Raw genomic sequence first — 17,267 nt, 5'->3', positions numbered from 1 at the left:
AAAAATTCTCTTGAAAAGATAAAAGACATTTTCTGTATATTATTATAAACTGCTGTCTTTACTGCAAGAAATTCAGCACAATTATAACAAAGGAATTTGTTATTTTAATTCTAGAAGCATTAATATATTTAATATAAGTAAAAATTTTTATTATTGGTTCATTTTAGTTATATACATGAAGGTAGAATCCATTTTGATATAATTATAGAAGCATGGAAAATGGCTTATTCTATTAGAAACTCATTCTTGTAAATGTACTTGATGTTAAGATTCACTGGTTTGTTCCTGTATATATGCATAGGAAAGTTATGCACAGTTCATTCTGCTAATTGAAAATTTTCTCAAATTCTATACACTTTTTTAATGATTATCATTAGTAAAGAATAACTACAGCTCATAGAACAGCTGGGAGAAGAGAAAAATTCTAGAAATTTTTCAATATGCCGACCCATAGTTTAGTATTACTATATGTAGTATATAGTATGGTATGTTTTAAATTATTACAAACTTGTTTATTCTATTATGTTCCTGTCTTCCTGCATCTTTAGGACAATTTAAAAAGCATAAATGCACCTCCACTGAATATCTATGTGCAAAAAAGAGGAAGGTAAAGTAATTCTGATGTAGTGTTTCAAGGACCATTTGAAAGAATGCAGTGTCTTTTTTTTTTTCATGTAAATATACACTATACATTGTGTTGGAAGTTGCTATTCAAAATAAGATATATTAGAAATACTTTTTAGCAGGTGAGTCTGTGAGCTTATAAATTATCAAATGAGGTTTAGAGACATTTTAAGTTCTGGAAAATAATGTAAAACTAGAAATTGCTGGCCTTTTAAATTATTATAAATTGTGAGTCTTTATGGTTAAAAAAATCACTCATGTAAGATAATAATATTTGTAATATTATAAATAATAACAATATTATGAATTTTAAAATGATAGAATGAAAATTCAGATAAATCATATTACAAATTCAAAGAAGTGCTATAGCACATTAGAAATAAATACCTGTGCCTGGATTTGAAGTAGTTAGAGGCAGACTTCAAAATGCATTTCTCCAGTGCCAACAACGCAGTCTCCTCTGCCTTCTCTTTCCATAGAGCTGAGGCTTCCAAGATGAGATTTTATGGGATAGACAGCTTTAGCTCATCTCTCGGTGGACTGATAATCTTGGTGTTGCATCTGAAGTCTGACAGCACCTGTCTTGCAGTAGGCAGGGAGGGAGTTCCCAGAGGAAAAGAAAAATATATTCTTCCATTATCAGGCAATGGTAAACAAGCATCATCTGGATGCAAACTTTTTACATTTAGCTCTCTCTTTCCAAGGTCAGAGTATGCTTGATTATTATTTGCATAGAATTCATAGCAAACAAATTGAGAGGCTCTTCTACTGATGCCAAAGAGTCCTGGACTGGAATAAAAACATGTGACCAAACAAAAATAACTAATGTCATAGTTACATTCTCAGATATATCAGCTCCGAGTAATGACACCCCTATACAATGAATATGCCTCAGAGGCAGTTTTGATTTCTAAATGCCTTAAATTTGAGAAGAAAATATGGAGAGTGATGTGGGACATCTTCTCCTAGCAAGAAATCCAGGAAGGGAGCAATAGTGGGAGGTAAGTAGGAAGAAGGAAGGGAAATGAGGGAAGGGAGAATTCATGACTGAGGAGTTTCTCTGGTTGGGCATGATGACAGGTTAAAGGCCTCCTCCATGAAGGAGACAGTTTTCTCTTCATTTTGGTGATTTTTACTGCCATTAATAGCTTTAGGTCCTCAAATTGTCCCCTATTATAGTCCATGTCTCCACCTCTGTCACCTAAGCCACACACAATATGCAGCAGTATATTGCCTTCATTAAAGACAAAACCTATCCGAGAGGCCCATGAGCCACACTTGTATCTGGAGGTAATTTCTTCAGCTTTGGCAGATTTCAGATTAGTCACAGCATGAGGACCTTAAAGGTCAGTCACCTGGAACACTTTCCTTGTCATTCTATCACCCAAAATGAGAACATTTTCCTGCTAACTCTTGCTAAGAAATGTCAGGGAAGCTCCTGACTGGCCCTGATTGTGTCCACCTCTACTAAACACAGTTGTGAGGACAGTGAGGACCTTGAGCTGGTCAGAACTGATTCACAGGCCCTGATCCCTGATTCTAGCAGCTCACTGTCATGCACAAAGTCCAGATATGGATTGTCCCTATGAACAAAGTATTATGTCATTGTCCTTTCATGTGTATGAGCACAACTCTTTACTTCCATTATCTTGAATTCCTGTCAAACCTTGATCATTAGTAAAATGAACAGTACTTTCAGTTTAATGGTCACCTGGTGGAAATGAGGCAGACTTTAAAAAAAAGGTTCTCAGATAATTTTCTTTTCAATCATTAGTGTAAGAAGGTCACTTGGGAACAAATGTTCCTTAGGAATCACACATTATGGAACAGAGGGATACTGAGTCACTGTTGTCTGATGGAAAAAAATCTGAACACTCTGTATATCTACTGTTGTAGTGTCCTTCTAAAGTCCTTTGATCACTTTTCTTTGTAAAGAAAATAAAATTTGTGAACATGGACTTGGTTGAGCAACTGAGAGGAAACAACCAGCAAAATCTCACAGGGAAATAGAGTCTAAGGAAGACAGGGCTGCTATGACTACTGAATTCTCAGTACAAATACACATTTGCTGATCATCAAGAGGGAGTCGTGGACTAGGGTTTGGCTAAGATGAAAAAACCCTAAGCTTGTTCAGTTTGTTGTAATTAATAAACTTTTTTTTTTTTTAGAACAGTTTTAGGTTCTCAGAATAATGAAGACCATGAGCCTGAACCATGTGCCTGGGTGCCTGCTCCCCACACATGGTTTCTCCTAGTTTTTACATCTTGCATTTCTTTGATGCATTTGATATAATTACCAAAACTGTATAATTATATCAGTATAGATGTATTTGTTTCTATTAACCTACTTGTGCAGTTGTTTCTTTTTCCTCCCCCCTCCCTCTCTCCCTTCCTTCCTTCCTCCCTGCCTCCCTTCCTCCCTTCCTTCCATCCTTCTCTTCCCTTCCCTTCCCTTCCCTTCCCTTCTCTTCCTTTATTTCCTTCATTCTGGGGATTGAATCCAGGGGTGCTTAACCACCGCACAATATCCCCAGCCCTTCTTATATTTTCTTTAAAGACAGGGTCTGGCTAAGTTGATTAGGCCTTAAGAAATTGCTGAGGCTGTCTTTGAACTTTTAGGTTTTTTTGGTCTCCCATGCCTCTGGGATTACAGGCTGCTCACCCTGCCTGATTGTGCAGTTGTTTTAACTATTGGGAGAAGCACAGTCATGAATAGGCATCACTGTGGTATCTTACACAATGCATTCCACATCCAAAGGCCCCAGGATTTTTCTTGGCATCCTCTCATATTCCTCCCAAATCCCAGGGAACCACTGACCTTGTTGTTGTCTGTGGTTTAGCCTCTTAAGTCCCCTCCTGGTCTTTCCATGTTGGTCAGCCCATTACTGTCTCATGGCTGAAGCACAGTCCATTTAATGGATGTGTCCATTTTTTGACAAATAATATGTAAATTTGCTGAATTATACCTTGGTTGCTTCATTTTCTTGGCAATTATAAATAAAGAAATTAGATTTTGTGTGTGTGTGTGTGTGTGTGTGATGCTAGAGATGCAATCTGAGACCTTATTCTCTCTTGACAAGTGCTCTCCCACAGAGCCACATCTCTATTCCAAGAAGTTACACACATTTGCATGCAGGATTTTGTATGGACATCCGCCTTCAACTCGATTAGCCAAACACCTAGGGTGTCGTTTCATCATTAGATATGTAGTAAGCCGAGAGCTGGGGTTGTGGCTCACTTTATGAGTGCCCCTGAGTTCATTCCCCAGTACCCCTCCCCCCAAAAAAGATATGATTAGACCACAGCTTAATAAGAAATTGCTAGATTATCTCCCCAGATGGGCTGCACATTGTGACCCCACTAGCCTTGGATGAGTGCTCCTCTTGTCCTCTGCCTTTAGCAGCAGTTGGCATTGTCAGAATTTTGAATTTTAGCCATGTTTATGGGTGTGTTAATTGCAATTCACTATGAGCCATAATATTGGGCATCTTTTCCTGTCATTTTTGCATTTATAAAATCCCTATTATTCTGTTGTATGCTCAGATCTTTCATTAATTAAAATATTATTCAGGTAAAACTGATACACAATGAACTACACACATTGAGTGAACAATGCAGTGAGTTTTGATATATTAGTGTCCATATGAAACATGGCCACAATCATGACAGTGAACACTGACATCACACTCAACAGGTTCCTGGTACCCCTGTGAAATACCTTCATCTTGCCTCCTTCATTTAGGAAAAAAAAAAAAAACACTAATAGGCCTTTTATTCTCATATGTAAATGATTAATTTAGAATTCATATGAGTAGTCATATCCCTAGTCTGCATGTTGGGTGACATTGGAACATTCAGTTTGTCTCTCAGCCTTAATTAAATCATATGTAAAATTAGGATTCTGCATGGTGTGGTGGCTCAGATCTGCAATTATAGTGGCCTGGCAGGTTGAGGCAGGAGGTTCATAAGTTCAAAGTGAGCCTCATCAACTTATTGAGGCTAAAACAACTTAGGAAGACCCCATCTCAAAAATATAAAATAAAAAGGTCTGCGGAGATGGCTCAGTGGCTAAACACCCCTGGGTAAATCCCCAGTAACAAAATAAAAGTAAAATAAAATAAAATAAGGATTCCTCCAAGCATGCTGTAAGACCTTGGAGAAAGGTAAGGATTAAAGTATATAAAGAACCTGGAGTAGGCCCTGACACATAGTAGGGTCCAAACTCCTCGAAGCCATAATTACCATTCAAGGTTTGAGTGAGGGATCCAGAGGACATGGGGAATCCCATAGCTTCCCAGTGGCTGTTTTCTACAAGAGATGGTATCTCTAGCAATGACGTAGACTTCTAGTGTCTTTTGTATTTTTTTCTCAAGGTTAAATTCTGCCAATATTGATAATTTTACCTTTAAAATTTAGTGACCGTCCCATTATTGCTGTGTAATCATCACCTTGATTTTTTTTTCTAATTTTTTATTGACTACAAAAGAAAACCATGAAACCAATAAGAAAACACTCCCCAACAACCTTTCAGCCCTTGTGACCACAGCTTCCCTTTCCATCTGTGAGTTTACTGATTAACTGCTGACACTTCACATGAATGGAATTGTACCATACATGATTTTCTCTTTCTGGTTTTGTTTACTTTGTTTAATATTTTTGAGATTGATCTATGTTGTAGGATGTATCAGCATTGCTTGATTTTTATGGCACATATAAAAACAAATTCTCAAGAAATAAAAAATTCTCAAGAAAGATAATGCAGGAAGAAAGAAAATAACCCCAGAATAAGGGTCTGAGATACAAAATAAGTGGAAATTGAAGAAATTCATGAGCATGCATTGAAGATAATGATGAGGGGTTAGGGAGAAAGAACACACAAGCTTCTCGCTAGCCATAGAGGTTTACTTGTTCAGAAAAAAGATGTTGTACCATACTATTATTATTATTATTATTATTATTATTATCTGTACAGGAAAATGAATCTAGAGAGAGTTGAACACTCAAGTGCATCACAAGCCTTTTATTCCTTTTGTTTTTGCCTTGGGACAGGGTCTCATCAAGGTACCCAGAGTGGCCTCAGACTGGAAAGCTGCTGCCTCACCTACTGAGTGGCTTGGCTACAGCTGTCCTCCACATGCCTGCTTGTGATTGTGGAGCAATTACAGCACAGCTACTTAAGAGAAAAAGGAACAATATATCTCAAGTGGAACTTCATTAAGAGAATTTTTAAGTAATAGAATGCAGGACAAAGAAAGTGTACATATTATAAAAGTCTGAGATACAGAATAACAAGAAACTGTAAAAATCCATGGGTGTAAATCAAGACTGTCATGCAGATATAGGGTAGAATTATACAAGGCCTTAGTAGTCATATAGATTACTTTTACTGATCTAAAATTGAATATATTACATTAATTGTTTTTCATTCAGAAGGATAATTCTATAAAGTAGAGAAAATTGTCTTAATGAGAGGGGCAAAGTTGTCTTAGGCCAGTTTTGTCAGAATCTCATTTTGTTTCTCCATTTAAATTGCAAAACTTTTATTATTTGAGTGTCTGCACTGATCTGCACCAAAGGACAGATTGTGCCATAACCATTGCCCACAGCATTGTGGATGCACACTAGGATGAGGTCATTTCTCCATGTCATAGTTATGAACAATGACATGATTGAGTCTGCACAGTACAGGAAAGCAAAGCAGCTGATTAGCAGAAGAATAGTGTGAGTGGATCATTGTTCTAGGAGGTTCTTGGAGAAAACCTGGAGTTACAAAGAGAAATGGACCATTGTTTTATTGTGTGTGTGTGTGTGTGTGTGTGTGTGTGTTTTCTTACATATACTTAGGGTGATGATGTTCATCTCATTCCACTATCTTTACTACCCCTGGGCCAACTCCCTTCTCCTTCCAACCCTTTTCCCTTTCTAAAGCTTATCTAATCCTCCCATGCTCCCCCACTATCCCCATTATAAATCAGCATCCTTATATCAGAGAAGACATTCAGCATTTTTTGGGGGGATTGGATAACTTCACTTTCCATCATATTACACAGCTCCATCCATTTACTTGAAAATGCCATGACTTTATTCTCTTTCAATGCTGAGTAATATTCCATTGTGTATATATATATACTACCTCTACTGAAGGACATCTGGGTTAGTTCCACAGTTTAGCTTTTGTGAATTGTGCTACTATAAACATGGATGTGGCTGTGTCGCTGTAGTATGCTGTTTTTAATTCCTTTGGGTATACACCAAAGAGTAGGAAAGCTGGGTCAGATGAAGATTCCATTCCCAATTTTCCAAGGTATCTCCATACTGCTTTCTAGATTGGCTGCACCAATTTGCAGTCCCACCAGCAATGTATGAGTTTGCATTTTCCCCCATATCCTCACAAAACTTATTGTTATTTGTCTTCATAATAGCTGCCATTCTGACTGGAGTGAAATGAAATATTAGAGTAGTGTAAGAAATAATAATAATAATAAAGAGTAAAACAGAGACAATGAGTAAAGGCAGGAAAGTGGCAGACTGGCTGAGAGGCTAATGCTAAGCTTTATTTATGTGAACAGTTTACATTAGGTCATTAGTACCTTAACTACATTATTGTTTAGGTTATCAATAAGTTGCTTATTTTACAGTTACATTTCACAGTTATATTATGCAATATTATGTTTATGCAGTTCTCAAGAAAGTTCATTGTCTGAAGTTACTGATAGGCAGGCAGATCCAGGAGCCCCAGAGCTTGGTGAGACATTGTAATTACAAAGCAAGCAAGATCCTTTTTTCCAGAAGTTATGTACCTAAGATGAAGGTCAAAACCCTCTTAAAGAACACTGCTACAGCTGAAAGGGTAAAGTTTCTAAGCTGCAAAGCCTGAGTTAAAAAATAAAGGACTAGGTATTGTTAAGTTCCTCTGCTACACCCAAAACCTGAAATTCCTGTAGCTGTTAGGACAATACCCGTAACTGCCCAGTAAATATTCCCCCTGACCCTCTGGTTGTTTAATAACCTAGGACCCTGTGTAGCCTGGCACGTAGGCATTCAAGGCCCTAACCAATCAGTTTGAATGTGTACCCTGCTTAGGAGTGACCAATCACCTCCGCCCGACCTGTTCCTGCCAATGAATGTGCTAATCATGTATGAGAGTTGTTGTTCAATTTTCCCACGCCTCATGATGATTTGTTCTGATGTATGCAAAGCCCCACCCTCCCCAAAAAGTGTACTTAAGCTCTGCTTGACCTCTGCTCTGGGCTCTGGGCTGCTCTCCCTTCTTGAGTGAGTATGGAGCCCCAGCGCGCTGGAATGGATCCTCAATAAATCCCCTTCTGCAATTGCATGAGTCTGTCTCTTGGTGGTCTCTTCCTCCGATGTTTCACCAGACCCGTACACAGCAGCCAGGCATCCTGTGTCTTTTACATGGAAGTCCCCCAGCAGCCAGACATTCTGTACTTTTGTACAGAAACTTCCTAGCCAGCAATGCCACAATCACAAAATTCATCAGAAAACTCATCTTAAGCACAGAACCACTACAGCTCCCCTTTCTTGTTTTCTTAAGGCCTTTTGGATAAATAACATTTGTTTCCTTCTTAATGCTGGTGGAGGCAAAATTAGGGTAGGCATTGACAACAGAAACCAACACATAACAATCCCAGTATCAGTAAACATCCACCTAGGAATAATTGTTTGACCCACGTAAAGTTGGGTAACCATGAAGTTAGCCAATCCATTAAGTTTAAACCTCCATCATCTTGTTAGACCTTATCAATGATGTCTTTAAAGTAATCTAACTTCTTTGAAATAGAATTACTGTTATCACTTAAGTTAAAGCAACACACATTATTAAGCTCCTGAGAACCTTTATTATGTAATAATAAATAATCAATTGTGGCCCAATTGTTTAGAATAGCTCAATTATGTTGTTTTGTTCTTCATTAAGCTTTTAGATTGCCATAGAGGTAAGATTAATATTTTTTTACTACAGCACAGGCCCATTTCATAGTTGTTTTGTAAGCCCTGACACCTAGTCCAGGGATACTCACTAAGGAAAATCACAAGGCTTTCAATTCTGCCTTAGAGAGAAGTTTACTGAATCATCACAGTTTTCATCAAGGTGAAGAGACCTTTTATGGATGCATTATGCAGGATGGTGGCCTATTAAATTCTGTGGGGATGGTAAGAACACAGCCTGCTAAGAGGACAACGGTTACCATGAGACATTTTTGCAGGTATATGACAATTTCAGCCAAGCGAACCCAGATATTATAATGGGTTTTAGAAGTGAAGGACTCAGACTGTACTGAACTTCCACAGCTGGGTCCAACAACAGAACAACAACATTGTTAAGACTGAAAAATTTACAGAGTTTGTGTGAGTGTAGCACTCAAAATAGTAACTAAGTTTTCTGGAGTATATTTTAACCCTATTTGAGCCAACAGCTGTTGAGCTGAAGTTGTTAATGATTTCATATCTCCCCAAGTCACTGGAAGTCTAGTACTTGGAATCCTCTTTCAGAGTGCCTTCTCTTTTGAGGAGAGTGATCCTTGTCCTTTTGTTTGGTGAGATTCTCCTCATCCACAATCAAATGAAACTTGGGGATCAGGTTGTGAAGTCCCTGATGTCCACTCATAATTGGAAGGACTCACTCCCTGATCTGGAATCTAAACTGGACCTGTTGGTGTAAGTATAGCAGTCAATCATTTCCCATGTGATCAGAGGCATAGGGGCTTGTCTTCCTGAGTTTGGTGGAACCCTGTATTTTATATAAAATTTTTGTAATGGCTGTTTGGGAATAAAACGTCTATCCAAAGGAGAAGACAAATTGTGACTTTTTATTGTATATAGACTGCATCATCTATAAATAAAACAATATCTAAAGCATTATTAATATGAGAGAGAGGCTAGATTTCTTTTTTTAGTTGTTTTTGTTTTTGTTTAAAAAGGTAAGTTTTAAGAGTACAATGTGCTCATTTAACCAAAGTCTGTCCAATAGGATTATTAGGAATATTATGATTCAAAATTATATTACTTTGATTATAAAATTGTGCAAAAGCATGAGATGTATTTGTGGGGGGCATTGTCCACTTTTAAATGAGCAGGTTTTCCCATGGTGGCAAAACAAAGAATAAGTGAGAAATGCAAGTATATCGCTTTTTAGACCTATGGGCACCAGCCCAGGTGAACCCAGAATGAGTATCAATGGAAACATGAAGAAAGGAGTAAGACTAAAAAGGAGGAAAATGGATAACATTAATTTTTAAAGCATATTAGAATGTAGGCCTCATGGACTTACAGACTCCCACATGGGGGCCCAAAAGTGTATGCAATAAGAACAGTTGTTAACTAGAGCATGAGCCTGTTGTGAAGAGAGAAAACATCTTTATTAATGATGGAGCATTTTGATGAAAAAAAATCCATGGGATTTTATAGCCTCTGAAAATAAAGGGATTTTATAGTTTTATCTGCATGAGTGTTACCTTTCATCAAAGGTTCAGGAATTTTGTTGTGGCTGATTATATGAGAGAGAAAGATAGGAGACACATGATGCTGCAAAAAAGTTTAAAGGGATAAAAAAAAGAGTAATTTGGAATCCAAACAAGGCCATAACACAGCTATAAAAATATGAGGAAGAAGTTTAGTTACATATTGAGAATCTATAGTCATGTTTAAAGTATTAGACAACAGTCTTAGTGCCAGGAGAATGTAGTGAACTCAGCTTGTTGTGGAGAGACTTGGGGTCAAGTATAATAGTCCATTTATCATCAGTAAACACATATATTATTTTTGTTTGTTTACCTCCACCTGTACACATTGTTATTTCCTCTGCAGTAGGAACAGTAGAAATCAAGGAAGAAAGAGAATGTGTTACCTGAGATAACAAAGATAGTCATCCATTATGAGGTATGTGAAAATTAATATGTGGTAAAAATTGAGTTAATACAGATTGATAGTAGGATGAAAACTGTAAATATTGAAGAAGTGGTTTTTTTATAAGTAAGACATAAAACATGAATCTCTATGTCTGTCAAAGATAAAATTTTGTTATAATCATTAGTAATTAATTGAGCATACATATCAGCAAAAGCCAATATATCATAGCCTAAAAAATGAGAACAATATCATTATTTTAATACATATATTTTTATTACAATTAACAACTATTGTTGTAAAAGTATAAGGTGTTTTAACAAAAATTATTAATAACAATGACATGATAAATGTGGAAAGTTGACTTACAATTATTGTTGACAACTTTTATTATTTTTTTGTAAATTCTGTTTTAAAGAAGGAATCAAGGAAGGAGGCAGCATCCTGTTTCTTGAATAGCTGAAAAAAAATGAGAGATCAATTTGGCATCAGCTGTAATTTTTAATTATGATTTTAAGAAACTATACTCATGAAGATCAATCCCTTTTATGTAAAATTTAATTTATTTATTTTAATTATAACATAAAACATAAGAACAACATGATCAATACCATTAATCATCAATTTTTTTTTGTTGAAAAAAATTTGGAAATTATAGATATTGTATCTTTGATAATTTTTAGTAATTAAGACTATTGTTTGGCCACCTAGAAAATCCAAAGAGCCTTAACCTTAAAGACCTTTATATATTATTTAATTATTTGATTTGAATTTAATTATTTGAATCCATTTATTTTTTTAAAATTTTTTATTTATGAGCACTCATTGTCTAAATATAAATTTTGATATCAACTACATAATATAGAGATATAATGCAGGCCTGTACAATTGGAAATGCCAGGTACAGAAATCCACTAGGTATTCTGGAAACTGAATCAAAAGTTTCAGGTTAGCTGACCTTTTTGTCCTTGATACTTACCACACTTATTTCCAACATAACCATATTTATATCCTCTTGAGGATGTGTTAAAGAAATTTTTGGATGTATTTGAGATTTAACTCTGGGGGAATTAGCCTTTGGATAAAGACAGAATGTAAAAACTTTTATAGTTAGATTAAACAAGACTGACCAGAAAAATACATCAACTCATACAAAATATTTTAAAACTTACATTGGTGTAATATTATTATTATTATTATTATTTTTAAATCAGGTCAGAGTGTAGTTTTACCTCAGATAAGAGCAAGGAAAGTTTGTGAAATTTTTAGGAAAGTCTTTTTCTTTTCTTTTAAAAAAAGAAAGCTTGTACATTTAAAATTCTTCTCCTTATTTATTTATTTATTTATTTATTTATTTATTTTTTGTGTTGGAACATTAGGGAGGAACTGGGTAAAAAACCTGGCTGAAAACAGGCAAGGTAGCCAGCCAAGCAGCTTGGATTGAAAAGAGATGCTTTTTTTCTTATGTGTTAACTGGTTTTTCATAAGCCTAGTGAATCTTGTAGGTTTTTTAATTCACATTTTAAATATAAGGCTAGGAAAGTTAGAGATCCAGCAGAAGCTAAATGGTAAGTAAAACTGGTATAACAATTTTTTTTTAAAAAAATGAACACAATCACTTTATTTATATTTATTTATTTTTATGTGGTGCTGAGGATAGAATGCATTTATCAAAATTTCTCAGTTCAGTTCCTTCTTAAAGTCTTTCTTTTAACTTACCCCCATTAGAGTTCAGTCTTTGCAAAATGAATTCCATGGTTTTGAACAATGGCAGGCATCCATTTTATGCGTACAGTACAGAAAAGACTATTCACCTTAAAAGTGACCTTGGTATTGTTTTGTTTGCTGTTGTTGTTTCTGGGTTTTTTGTTCATTTGTTTATGAGACCATCTTGCTGAGATGCCCACCCTGGTCTCACACTTGTGGGCTTATGGTCCTGCCTCAGGCTCCTGAGCAGCTGGGACAGCAGGCACAGTGTGCCAGGCCACATCCACTTGTTACCCAAGGGCTGTTCTTTTGTCTAATCCTGAAAACCAGTCCTCTCAGGTCTTGTCTTTATTGTCTCCTCAGGAATGGGATTTAGATGGAATGAAAGAAGTATCCTTTGCATCCTGATTTCTTTTATTTAGTAAAATTCATTTAAGTTTCGTTTCCATTGTTGAGCTAAGGAAAAGGCTACTATTTTTGTTTAATGGAAATTTTATAAAAGTATATTTTCTTCTCTATAAATTTGCAAAAGAATGTGTGTATTCCTTCCAGTGTACAGTGATAGTGAAGGAAACTGCTGTCCACACTTGCATATGTACAAGTCGTTCACCTCATGCTTTGGTGCTTTGCCAATAAGGCTTCTTTTAAAAAGGACATGTTTTCTTTTCCTCTCTTCTCTTACCCCCTCTACAACCTGGCAGTGGGGAACAAGATCACCTTTACCTATCCTAGACCAGATGCCTTTGAGCACACACCAACCACAGGAACCAAGGAATTAGACTTCAGGGATGGCACCAAAAGACCTAAGAAACCTCTGTCTCCCAAATTAACAAGTGAATTAAATTCCTCTAGAGGGACTACTTAACAGGCAACCTTTCAATGGCTTCTTTAAAATCCTTGCTTTGCTGGGCACAGTGGCTCAAGCCCTTGTCTCAGGAGGCAGAGGCAGGAAGATCAAAAGTTCAAAACCAGCCTTAGCCAAAGTGAGGCCCAAAGCAACTCAGTGAGAACTTGTCTCTAAATAAAATACAAACAGGCCTGGGGATGGGGCTCAGTGGTCAAGGGCCCCTGAGTACAATTCCCAATACCCCCCCCCAAAAAAAAAAAAACCAAACCAAAACAAAACAAAACAACAACAACAAAAAGAAACTCTGTTCCCTGTGATAAGCAGAATCACATCCTCTGGGACTGGAGCCCCCTGTGCTTCTCCATTGATAGCAAAACAATAATGTACCTGCTTTTCCTTTTTGTCAAAACCACGTCATTCTTGTTCAATTGGCATGAGGGACAAGGTGCAGCCTTCAGTAACATACACCATTCCTGTGGGCATCAGTTTAGAAATAATGTGGGTAAAATTTGGAAGTGGGATTCATGGACCGTATGGCAACTTTATTATGGAAAAAGAAAACCAGAGCACTCCTGCCCAGAGACTGTATATGGCATCCCAGCAACAATCAAGGGTTCTTCCTGTGCTCTACCACCAAGCAATATTTGTTAATATTGTTTTGAGTGAGTGTGTGCTATTCTGAGTTCTTATTGGGATCTGGTAGTTTTAATTTTATTTTTCCAGAGACATGTGTTTTTGAGCATCTTTTCAGACACCTTCCTGCTGTCTCTAGAGCTTATTTTGTGAAAGGTCTTTTCATGTTTCCTTTCTTCTTCTCCATTTGTCATTTTCTGCAACTCCTGTGGCACAGTAGACCATCATTTTAATTTGTTGGATGTGTTTGTTAACTAAGGCATTAGTTATTGTGCATTTTGAATATTTTTTATTTAGGAGATATACATGTGCAGCATTTTCACAAGTTACCTGAACCAGTCTTCAATTTTCAGTTGTTTCTTAGGTCATAATTTTAAAGCCAAAATTACTAGATAGGAGTCATGATAATATGAGTAATGACAGTAAAATATATCATTGCAACATTTCCTACAGTTCATCTTTTGAAATATTCAGTGGCATAAAGTACATCTATTTAAAAAAGCAACTCTGATTTTTTTTCCTTTTTTTCTGATTAAAACAATATTTCAAATTCATAATTTCCATGACACATTATCAAGGCCAGTAATTTTCCCTGTGTTCCTCTACAATTTGGATTTGACATTTTGACCTCATATATAACATGTTATCCAGAAAATAAAGAAACTGTTGCCACCTAAGGGAACATACCCTTGAAAGACTGCAGAGCACAGAGCGCTGCTTAACTGAATTCATAACAAGAGCTCCTCCTCTATCTTCAGATAAATTTCAAGGTGGTGCACACCTGTAATCCCAACTACTTGGGAGGTTGAGGCAAGAGGACCACAAGTTTGAGGCCAGTCTAGCTTAGCAAGGACCTAAGCAACTTGTTTCAAAATAAAAATAAAATAAAATTAAAAAGGCCTAGGGACATGGCTCAGTGGTTAATCACTGCTGGGTTCAATCCTTGGCCAAAACAAACAAATGAAAAAAGATTTGTGGATTGTGATTGTGGCTTCGTGGTAGAGCATTTTCCTAGCACATGTGAGGCATTGGGTTTGATCCTCAGCACTCCATAAAAATAAATAAATGAAATAAAGAAAATGTCTCCAAGTACGACTAAAAATATTTAGAAAGGTAAAATTTTGGATCCAATTCACTAAAATGCCTTAAAAGTGTTAGAATATTCTAAAAATTATATTTTGACATCTTTAGAATCACAGCATAAAATTCTTTTTATTTTAGAATTTTTTTTCACAGTAGTTTAGAAGGTTACTGGAAACCTCATTTAAAAAACATATAATTACATATGTATTTTTATGGACTACATTATGGTAAGTCAGTACATGTATATAAATTGTAGTAATCAGAACATAGTAATAATGATTTTCATCTTTTCAGCTGATAATGGTTTTTAATATTGGTAATTTAATTTTAAAACCCAATTTAGGTTGTTTTAACTAATAGTTCCCTTACTGGGTCAGAGAAGTACCAGAAGTGATTTCTCCATTCTGTTTTTGGTGCCCTTCACTGAACTCATTCCATGTGTCCTTTGCCTGCTCTTCCCATTCCATGTTGACCACCATTCCATTCTGTTCTACTATATTTACTTACTTTTTTTACAAAAGAGTGGGAACATGTGCTGTTTGTCCTTCAGAACCAGGCATGTCTCTCTTAACATAAAGAAAGTCATGGGCCACTTTTTGTTATGGTAAGATGCATATAACAAGAAATTTACCACTTTATCTTTTTTTTTTTTTTTTAATTCCAACAGCTTTGTTTTACTTGTATGTTTTGCATTTACATGACAGTTGGTAGTATTTTGACATATTATGCATACCTGGGTTGCAACCTTATACAATTTTGGTCCCATTCTCTGGTTAAATATTTTGATCCTTTCTAAGAGTGCAGATCAGATATATTCCCTCAAGAATTTATGTATTTTTGTTTCCAGCTGAATAATATCCCATGTATGCCAGGGACATGTTTTGCTTATACATTCATACGCTTTTGGGCATTGAAGTATTTCCAACATGGGCTATCATTAATAATGCTACTTTGAGCACTAGTGTAAATACTGTAACTTGAGTCCTTACATTCAGTTCTTTTTAAAAGATCAATAAGAGGACAATTGATGGATTGGGGTAATTTGTATGACATATTTATTAGGAAGAATACAGCTCATTTAAGCACTTATTAAAACACACTCTCAATGTGTTTTCAATGACTCACCCAGGCCATGAAGGCCACCTCATAACAATCACTTGCTGACACTAAGTAGATATGTTGGGCCCTTGTGTTAACTCAAAAATTAAAGAATTGACATTATATAAATTTGTTATTCACTTTTTTAAAGTAACAGATTTAACTAAACATGCATATCTCCATATTAACTTCCTTCAGAGGGCATATATTGTAGGCTATAATTTACTGTTCATAAGCCAGTTTATTGGCATATTAAGAAAACTTATCTATCATCACTAGTTAAATATGCGCTATCTTCACCCACAAAGATTTCAAAAAGTTAATGATTTGTTTTTCAGTGCAGAGCAGCAGCAAAGGATTGGTTGTGGCATAGCCATTGGCCACCATCATATGGATATAATAATAAACTGGGTCATTATTCCCCATAGTTCTTGAGGAGGAGAAGATGCTGTCCAAACAGTACATGAGGACAAATAAACTCATGAGCAGCAGGATGGTCCAGGTGGCCCTCTTCACGGGGGATGCCTTTGGAGAAGGCCTGGTGTTGTGAAGGTGCTGGATGTGCCTCCTATGCCTGCACAAGAGGGCCACCATGTACCCACTTGAGAGGGCCATTAACCCTATGAGAAAGACATCCCGGAATACACCTAATACAGAAAATAAATGCCTGAAGGAGCAACTCATTTGAACAATTTTGCAGGGTTTAGTAATAAACACAATGACATTTGAGGTCACATTGGGAATAGCATTAGAGGACAAGGAGAAGTGAGCACTCAAGGACATGTAGAAGGCCCACAGGAAAACAAGGACACACAGGGTCTGCTGTGGGGATTTATGTTTAAATGTGGCCAAGCAGGAGCTTCTGGGGCTGATAGTGATGGCCTGGAGGATACTCAGCAGGCAGGTGGCACAAATGGAGAAGCCCTTCAGAAACCTGTGCAAGTAGATGACAGATTGACACTTGATGTCATCCCCAAAATCCTGAGAAAGAGTAACATCTGTAGCTATGTACCCCAAAATTGTCATCATCCCTATGTGGACTAGGGCCAAGAGACCAATGATCAGGTCAGTGGGCTTGAGCCTGTGCTGGAGGAGGAAGGTGAAGATGTGGAAGAGAAGGAGGATGGAGTTGGCTGAGATCCCGAGGCCAACTTTGGAGAAAAATGCATTTCTTATGCCAATATAATCATAGAGTTTGTTGCTGATTTTCATCTTTTGAGCAATGAATCACATAGTACATATCTTAGGAGAAAATGAAGAAGAGTTTATTTTGAATAGTATAACACCCATTAATCTCAGCCTCTCCTGTTACCATCAGGACAAGTGTGGATTCACCCCAACACAGTCTTTTCTCACTTCAGCATTCAAGTCTCTCTGACACTCTCCGGGTGCCATTTTCCTGTTATTACCAA

At 36.6% G+C, this 17,267-nt stretch overlaps 1 protein-coding gene across 1 annotated transcript; it reads right to left on the bottom strand.

Moving 5' to 3' along the window:
• Positions 1-16,134: 16,134 nt before the first annotated feature.
• On the bottom strand, positions 16,135-17,067 carry LOC144368670 (vomeronasal type-1 receptor 90-like). The gene has a single exon (XM_078027827.1). The coding sequence runs from the start codon at positions 17,065-17,067 to the stop codon at positions 16,135-16,137; it is 933 nt and encodes a 310-aa protein (XP_077883953.1).
• Positions 17,068-17,267: the final 200 nt, after the last annotated feature.

Source organism: Ictidomys tridecemlineatus, chromosome 11 (genome assembly GCF_052094955.1).
Source record: "Ictidomys tridecemlineatus isolate mIctTri1 chromosome 11, mIctTri1.hap1, whole genome shotgun sequence".
Classification (NCBI taxonomy): Eukaryota; Metazoa; Chordata; class Mammalia; order Rodentia; family Sciuridae; genus Ictidomys; species Ictidomys tridecemlineatus.
Note: the sequence above shows the minus strand (reverse complement) of the source record. Positions and strands in the feature narration are given on the sequence as shown.

What these genes read in the sequence shown, in the direction of transcription:
- LOC144368670 (XM_078027827.1), bottom strand. Translation starts at nt 17,067, where the DNA reads ATGAAAATCAGCAACAAACTCTATGATTATATTGGCATAAGAAATGCA.